The 9,181-nt window shown below is 43.1% G+C and overlaps 1 protein-coding gene across 1 annotated transcript in view; it reads left to right on the top strand.

Moving 5' to 3' along the window:
- Positions 1–3,530: 3,530 nt before the first annotated feature.
- The window catches only part of inppl1a (inositol polyphosphate phosphatase-like 1a), a 184,714-nt gene continuing 179,063 nt past the window's right edge, over positions 3,531–9,181 (top strand). Inside the window, exon 1 of the mRNA XM_034168192.1 lies at positions 3,531–3,982. Within this exon, the coding sequence (XP_034024083.1) occupies positions 3,810–3,982 (173 nt within the window). The 5' untranslated portion in view covers positions 3,531–3,809. The remainder of the gene's footprint in view (positions 3,983–9,181) is intronic.

Here is a 9,181-nt window from a genome sequence, read left to right as displayed (position 1 = left end):
ATAGCAATGTGCCTGTGGCTATTAATACTCAGCTTTTCTGAGGTCATTAACGACAAACAGTGCCCTGCCATCACCCTGTTTCTCTCTCTCTCTCTCTCCCTCTCTCTCTCTCTCTCTCGTTCTCTCTTGTATTTCCATACTGCGTCCTTCAATCCATTTGCATTGCTCATTAATGGGAAAAAATAAAATAAAATATTTAGCATAAATCCCTGAATTATTTGAAATAAAACAAATCCTCTGGGAGTGGCAATGGTAAATGGACTGCATTTATAGAGCTCTTCTCCAGCTATATCAGAAGCTCAAAGTGCTTTCCAATGATGCTTCGCATTCACCCATACCAATGTTGGGGTGCTGCCATGCGAAGCGCTCACTACACACTGGGAACAACTTGAGAATTAAGGACATTGCCCAAGACCTCTTAGTGATTTTCCAACCAGAAGGGGGTTTGAAGTCCTCTGGTCTCAAGCCCAATGGCTTAACCACTAGGCCATCACCTCCCCCAACCGATGCTCTGATGGTGTCAACTTCAGCTGTGTTGCGTGGTATGTTGATTATTTGGCACTGCAGAGGGAGAGAAGTCAAGGTGGGTTCCCCAGGACTTGTGGACTTTATGAGATAGCAGCTGCCACAGAATTTTGCTTCACATCTCTTGCAAATGCTGTATCAATTAATAAAATAAAAGCAGAGGTCAAGGACAGGTCAGGTTTAGGAGCCAGCTTTGGGAATGCCTGTTGTTCTATGCACAACATGTTGGGACTACATTTGGGGCAAGTCCAGCTGGATGTGTGGGCCATGCTTTTCTCCTGAAAAGAGCCATCTATCTGGCACAGCCATGTGGTAATGTTGGCGTTCTGTTGGCCTGGCCCACTGGCTAGAGTGCTCAGTAATAAAGCATTTACATGCTGGATCATACTTAGGCCATAATATCACACCATATGCTGGCTGAAGATGCATGTCGTAGACCACATCTATATCTCCACAACTACCTGTTCATTTGACAGAAAATCATTTCAATGGTATCCAAAGATCTTTTTTCCAGAGAGACCTAATAACTGGTTGTTGATTTAGCTCACTGATTAGTGTTCGGGTGTCACAACTGAAGACTTGGACCTTTGTCCTCCTATTCAGTCATGTATATTCCATACTATACCTTTTTGGAATATTTGTCAACAGACAAATAATGTGGTGTAGTTTTCAATATGATTGGAGCATCTTTTAATTTTGACCCAGTGTAATTCTTCAGTTGACCCCTACCTGCCTATTGAAAATTCAAGTGGCCAATTGGTTTTTCAAAAGAATAATATCTAAAGCCCCTTTCACCCCGGACCTGTGTAGCGTTGCATTGTGCTGTGTATCTAGGATGCAGGAATGGCTGCGTATGTTGCACGCAAGGGGGAAGCGTGGCCTGCCTCTTCTTCTTCCATGGTTTTGAAGCTTCACTGCCAGCAAAGTTCAGCAGAGTCCAGCAGGATGAATAAAATCCAGCAATGCAAGTATGTACTGACAAAAAACCTAAAAGGATTTTTCGCTGTACTGGCGTAGGGTAGTGTACAATTACAGAGGCATAGTGTACAGTTGCGCAGTGTTGCATACATAGACTTGCATAGGTCACTGCGTACAGTGCTCCATGCCAAAAGTTTATGAAAAAATTAAATATGTTTAACTCTTTGCATCCATTTCGGGGACCCTTTTGTGTCCCTCAGCATATTGCCGCATAGGGCTGCATAAGATAGGCATAGTTGGTACGCTGCATTATGCAACTCTATTTTGGCCTAGTATGAAAGGGGCTTAAGGAGTATTTGTGTCGAATTTGGTAATTCTATCACCATTTGCAGGATTCCTCTGTAAATATTCTGCTATCTGCTGCTGTGTTGCACTATTGTTGAAATTTAAAGATCTAAGGTCAACAATCACAATCAGAACTCTATGATTAGGATCAATGGTGAGCAATCAGGTTCAAAGGAGAGCAGGATCAAAGATGAGAGACTAGGAGAGATCAGCATGAGGATCAAGCTTGTGTGATTTAGAAGGGTGTTCATTGTCATTGTAAATACATACAACAAAAATTTGCCCTCTCCATCCTAATTAGTGAGACACAATCCAACCACTACAAACACTGGACAGCCACAGTCCAGTGTCGCCAACCAAGCGGTTCCCTCTAAAAATCGGTCCATCTGCCTTCACTGTGCATGCGTCATTTCTGAGTGTCAGCAGTAATTCACTGATTATCACCTTGTTTCTGCTTCAAACTGCACTCCAGTCATCATCTATCTCAGCGACAGATATCTGAAGCTTTTGTACAGCAATCATTTACACATAAATTCAGCATTATTTCATAATAACAGACTGGAGAGCGATCAGAGCGCCACAGCAGCACATCTGAGACTGACGTGCTGCTGCACCTACGTCATTTCAAAGCCTCGGTAGTGATTCACTGATTATTGCCTCGTTGGGGAGGTGATGGTCTAGTGGTTAAAGTGTTAAGCTTGAGAACAGAGGATTGTTGGTTCAAATCTCAGCCTGACTGGAAAATCACGAAGGGCCCTTAGGCAAGGTCAAAAATCCCCAAGTTGCTCCTGGTGTGTAGTGAGCACCTTGTATGGCAGCACTCTGACATCGGGGTGAATGTGAGGCATTATTGTAAAGCGCTTTGAGCGTGTGATGGAAGGGTGCTATATAAATGCAGTCCATTTACCATTTCTGCTTAAAACGGCCTTGTTTCTGCTTAAAACTGACTTCAGAATGATTTAAGAGGTTTTACATTGTCATATGATGGTTAATAATCCCATTAGATGGTTAATAATCACATTTAATAATCACACCCTTTGATCACTTTGGGTGCAGAAAGTCAGACTCAGAGTCAGTCTCAGGCGCATGTGCATTGAAGGCAGGGCGGACCAATTTTTAGGGGGACTGTTTGATTGGCGACACCAGCACCCGGGGACCAACTCCAGATGTAGATATTCTGTATTGGTCAGAGAATGGAGCAGACCCTAAAGAAGCATGTTTTTGAATGTGGGAGTGCCCAAAGGAAACCCACACAGACATGGGGAGAACATGCAAACTCCACACAGAAAGGACCAGGTGGGAAGTGGTCCTATTACCTTCTTACTGTGAACCACTGTATTTTTGACATAGCTCAGCATGAGGCTCAAAGGTCAGCAACCAGGGATTAAGAACATTAGAGAAGTGACCAAATGAATAAACCTTTCACGATTAAAAGAAAGATAAAAGTAAAATGTAAATGGAAACATAAACAGGACTGTTGAACCTTGACGGTGGGATGAGCATTCTGTAACAACCCGTTTAAAAAAAAAAATAAAAACCTTGGTACTTATCTTTCTCCTCCATCTCTTAAAAAACTCAAAATGACTGGAGGAAACAAAAACTTTAACAAAGTTGACCTTTTGTCCGAAATAAAATGTCTTCCCGTTATTTTAATAGGCAAGGATTTTATTTTGAAAAACAAATCAGAACAGCTGCGTGTTAACATTGTGTTGGCTTTGACGCGGGCTGTTTGTCCCTGCGTGGGTTGTGTGCAGTTTGATTTCCGTGCCATTGGGAAGTGAAAGAGGGAGAACACGGAGAATGTTTCAAGAAGAGAGAAAACAGCCACAAAGAGTGTAAGACAAACGTGAATACGTTCTCATCCAGCGGTGGAAGTTTTGGTGCTTCCTAACTTCCGTCGGATTGCGAACTTTTCCTGTTCGCTCCCTGGGGCTTTTTTTTTTTTTTTCCTCCCCTCTGGTGAGTTTTTCCGAGGCGTCGGGAAGTAGTTTGAGTTGAAGCCGGTTTTCGGGTCTGTGGCCATGGCCGGGGGAGGTGGTGGGCTGTGTCCTTTGGGGCCCACGGCGCCGATGTGGTATCACCGAGACCTGAGTCGAGCAGCGGCCGAGGAGCTGCTGGCTCGCGCTGGCACCGACGGCAGCTTCCTGGTGCGGGACAGCGAGAGTGTCAGCGGCGCGTACGCTCTCTGCGTCCTGTAAGTAACTTTATCAAGTCTCACTAAAACATCTTTCTGTTTCACTGCTATGGAAAACACGTATCCCCCCCCCCCCCCCCCCCCCCCCCCCCCCCCCCCACACACACACACGTACTCAGCTGAGCAGCCATCCGTCCTTTTAACTCGTGTGTTAAAAGTCGCACCCAGACTGGTGTTTTAGAGATGCAACAAACTAACTGTTGTCTATTAATCTCTGTTATTTTCACGTCTAACCTTATCATCTCTAAAGTTTAGCAATATACTTTGCTACTAGCCTTCAGATTACTTCTTTTATCCAACCAACAGTCAAAATTTGCAGTTTTCAATCATTAAAACATGGAAAAGGAGCAAATCTTTACATCTAAGATGTTGAATCCAGTTCATCTTTGATGGTTTTCTTTGACAAATAACTTAAAAATAAGCAGAAGAGCACCCTAGATGGCATAAGGAGAAAGGCAAAGTAAGTCTTGGGATGTTAAATCTAATTAAGGAACATGATAAACTGATTTCTTTTGGTTTCTCCTGGTTTACTGTGGGTCCCCATGGAAAATTTTGAGGCCCCGCTGATCACCATCAGGACTTGTTTCCTTGACCCAAGGGCCATCTGTCCACAAGGGAACCAACCAGTCGACTCAGCATCCTGTTGAGTTGACTGTAATTCCAGGGCTGGGCTGACTGACCAGTGCTACTAAGCTAATTAACACCCTGTGGTAAAATCAGTCACAAAACCGACAATAATAAACACCTGAAGATATTCCTGTACAGACCAAGCAAGCAAGGTCAATAATTCATTTATTATGTCTGTTTGGAACTCTGTTTTCACCTTGTTGGTCTTCGTTTTGCATGTCCACTTCAAGCTCATTTGCTGTTAATTCATCAGTGCAGTAAAATTTGCTGGGAGAATGGTCCTCTTTGTTGCTCATAATTTTTTGTTTCCTTTTTGTTTTGTTTCGTGCTGTGAAAATTGTAAACAAAGTCGCTAAACTGATACATGCTCCGGACCGATGGTCATGGTAACAGTCTGATATGGAAAAATATCAGACTGGAAATCAGCCAGTCAGAGCACGCATACTGTCATAGCCATATAATAAAATAAAGTCTTATCAACAAGGTTTTGGTTAGTGGGTGGGTGGGGTGGGGGGTGTTGATTTCGGTTGAGATTAGTGTTACGCAGTTGGTCAATTCTATCATCCATTGCCAGTGGCGTCACAGTGAGCCACACATACCCCAATTCCAATGTCCAAGCTGTAATTGCTATAATGTCCTTTCTGTCTACCCAGTCTGACTGTCTGTCTGTTACACCCCTGTCACACCTTGATGATTTATCCAGCATATGCAGAGCGCAGACGTGGGACAAAGTCACTCTCAGGTCATTCTCAAGTCATCACTCTGCAAGTTACAAATCAAGTCTGAAGTCAGCTTGCAAACAACTGATGGTCATTATGCCTTGGGACTTACTGATTCATGACTTGAGAGTGACGTGATGGTGACTTCGTCCCACCTCTGGTCGAGTCTCCTGTCCTGGACAAAAATGCTGGCATATGTCTAATAAGTTATGGGTAAGTTTTGTATAAGTTAAGAGCACACTGATATACATTGTAATACCGTGAGTACGTCAAAAAAATTTGGGCATGCGCAATATTTTCAATAAGGTTAGCGATTAATTAATGTAAATTAATCACATGTATAATTTTTTTTTTTATATCACCCCTCAAATCACAAAACATCCACTCTCAAATAATGAAGAAAAGAAATTCCCTCTTAAAAACAGTTACAGAAATATTTTAATATTTCTGTAATTTCGAATATTACAATGGAGCACAACATTGGCCGGAGAATCGGTGCACCAGAGGCGGTATTGCATTTGCGCTACTGTACTGTTGTGACAAAAAGGTAGCTGAGCCAAAAGGCGAAGCTCTCGATCTACTGGTCAGTCTTTGTTCCTACTCTCACCTATAGTCATCAGGGTTGGGTCATGACTGAAAGAACTAGATCACGGGTACTAGCAGCTGAAATGAGCTTCCTTAGGAGGGTGGCTGGTGTCTCCCTTAGTGATAGGGTTAGAAGTTCAGTCATCTGTGGGAGCTCACGAGTAGAGCTGCTGCTCCTTCGCATTGAAAGGAGCCAGCTGAGGTGGTTCAGGCATCTGGTAAGGATGCCCCTCTGTGCACCTCTCTAGGGAGGTGTTCCAGGCACGTCCATCTGGGAGGAGACCCCGGGGAAGACCCAGGATTAGGTGGAGAGATTATATCTCCACACTGGCCTAGGAACGCCTCGGGATCCCCCAGTTGGAGGTGGTCAGTGTGGCCTGGGAAAGGGAAGTCTGGGGTCCCCTGCTAGAGCTGTTGCCCCGCTACCCAATCCTGGATAAGTGGTTGAAGATGAGTGAGAGTGAGTGTTTAAAAATAAACTGTGCAGTCTAGGAACTTTGCAAAAATTTGGCATTATGAACATAATGAGTATTATTCATTGCTGCACTCCAAGATGTATTTTGAAAAAATTTTGTCACTTCAATTAAGGTGGAGTGTGTGTATGTGTGATGTAGCAATTTCCACTTTGCATGTCAGGGATTTTTGTGATTGTGTTTTTTGTAATCCTGGGCTAGTGTGTGTGTGTGTGTGTGTGTGTGTGTGTGTGTTGGGGGGTATTTCTGTTACATATGGCACAGAGGTGTTAAACAGTCTGTGTCCGTCATAAATTTTGCTTAAATCAGGAGAATGTGAAACACTCGGAGTTGTGTGACTTTGGATATTGAACACAATTGTTTTCAACATACTCATGTGAGTATGTAGTTTAGAGTGTCAGCCAGAGGGTGCAAAAATGAAGGATGGTACAGTTCTGTGTCAGCTGAGCCGAGGTCGGGCTGGTCCGAGGTGAGGAGTCTGAGGGACTTCTAACTTGGCAACACACCCTACTTTTCTTAATGCGACTTTGGGAGGACTCGGTTTCTAAAAACCCGTCCAGCTGCTTCTGAATATCAGCTGAGGTGTGATGTTGCTGTCTGTTATAGTATATTACATAGCAGTAGTAAATAAAGTAAGTTAATAAATAATCTAGTAAGTCAGCATTTAAAAAAAAAAAATAAAGTACAACCCCAATTCTAATTAAGTTGGGATGTTGTGTAAAATGTAAATTAAAAACAGAATACGATTTGCAAATCCTCTTCAGCCTATATTCAGTTGAATACACCACAAAGACAAGATATTTAATGTTCAAACTGATAAACTTTATTGTTTTTGTGCAAATATTTTCTCATTTTGAAATGGATGCCTGCAACACATTTCAAAAAAGTTGGGACGGGGCAACAAAAGACTGGGAAAGTTGATGAATGCTCAAAGAACACCTGTTTGGAAACAGGTGAGTGTCATGATTGGGTATAAAAGGGGCATCCCCAAAAGGCTCAGCCGTTCACAAGCAAAGATGGGGCGAGGATAACCATTTTGTGAGCAAGTGCGTGAAGAAATAGTCCAACAGTTTAAGAACAGTCTGTTTTTATTTACATTTTATGGCCCTGTTCCACTGGCATTTAGGAGGATTTGCGTATGGATTGCGCACAAAATTGGCCCATATTCGCCAGACATCCGCAATATCCGTGTAACATGCCTGTATGAGTCGGCCGTCATCCGAACACACCCCTGATCATCCGCAGAGGCACGCATGTCCGCAGCCAGGATTTTTCAGCTGTTCAAAAATCTGAATGCGGATGACATCCGCCTTACATACTCCATATATACTCAATTCATACACAATACATACTCACTCTATGCGCTGTATATCTGCTGTTAACCGCTGATATCTGCAATTGACTGGGATTTGCGGCTTGGCAGCGGACCGGGACAGTGTGTAAAACAGATATATTGCGCGCCCATTATGTCCACATCACAAGCTAAAATATGTTGTAGCGAATGCATACAGATTGGCCACGAATAAAGCGTTTTTATTACATCTGCTTTGCAGCTGATTTTCGGACAATCTGTGAATGCATAACAAACACGTCACGTAAACCCAAAGTACTATACGATATCGTATGTGGCAGAAAGTGACATACCTGCCAGTAGTGTTGGGTATCGGTTGGGTTTTATCCGATACCGGTGCCTACTCGGTATTTTTTAAACGATACCGGTGCTTAAACGGCTCTCGAACCGGTACTTTAAAAAAAATGAACTGCACACACTTTGTCAAGAAAACAATACCCTTTTATTCCTAAATAAAATTGAAACATAATATTAAGTTGCTGTAAATCTTTAAACAATATAAATAAAACATATGATAATAATAAATAAATATAAAATAAAATGTCCATAATATCAAATAGAACAATAACCCTAACAATCACTTTAAAATAAATATAACACAAATATGGAACAAAATATTATCGGTGATGTGCAACGCCACACTAGCAGGGCTGGGAGTGGGACTTTCTTCAATTTGCCCTGCAGCTCCTGCTGCCGAAGTGCTGGGCCGTGAAACGTCGCACAGTTTATCAAACACCGTGCATTGTTCAGCTTTCAAATAAACTCCGTGACTGGCCAGATGCTTCATCAAATTTGATGTGTTACTCCCTTACATGCAATTGTTTTATGACATTTGTGGCACATCGCAGTCGTTGCCCTTGGGTGTGAAATGAAGGCAAACTTTGGAGCATTTTGCCTTCGGCATTTTTATTGATCCTCTTGCTATCAGTTCTCATCAACTAATGCGGCGCTGACGTCACGCAGGTTGACGCCGGAACACCATGGTCGGTCGCCCCCTTTCGGCTCATGAAGAAAAAAACGTCAGGCACCGAAATGAGGCACCGAAATTTTCATTCTTATTCGGTCTTGTTACTACCATTTACGTCGGAACCGGTGCTCTATTGGCACCGCGTTTCGGTACCCAACCCTACCTGCCAGTCAGTGCCGGTCCGGCTGTGTAAATCCACAAACACGTAATAGCTGCTGCAATCCAGGACTTTTATTTAACACCAACCAAAAGAAGAGGTGCTGTTTACCCACAACTCACGCTGAAAAAAAGCATTGTCTCACACCCTGAGCGGCTTCCCCCCTCCCGCTCCCCAAACTCATGAACAGTTAATCCTCGCATGACAACACTCTGTGATCAACTTGTCCAAGTCCAGCAAATGCTCCAGAGGCTGTATTGTTGGTGTGAATAGTGATTCCGACGGCCCGAGTGCGCTTCTTTTATGACTGCAATACAGAT

Source organism: Thalassophryne amazonica, chromosome 4, assembly GCF_902500255.1.
Source record: "Thalassophryne amazonica chromosome 4, fThaAma1.1, whole genome shotgun sequence".
NCBI lineage: Eukaryota > Metazoa > Chordata > Actinopteri > Batrachoidiformes > Batrachoididae > Thalassophryne > Thalassophryne amazonica.
Note: the sequence above shows the minus strand (reverse complement) of the source record. Positions and strands in the feature narration are given on the sequence as shown.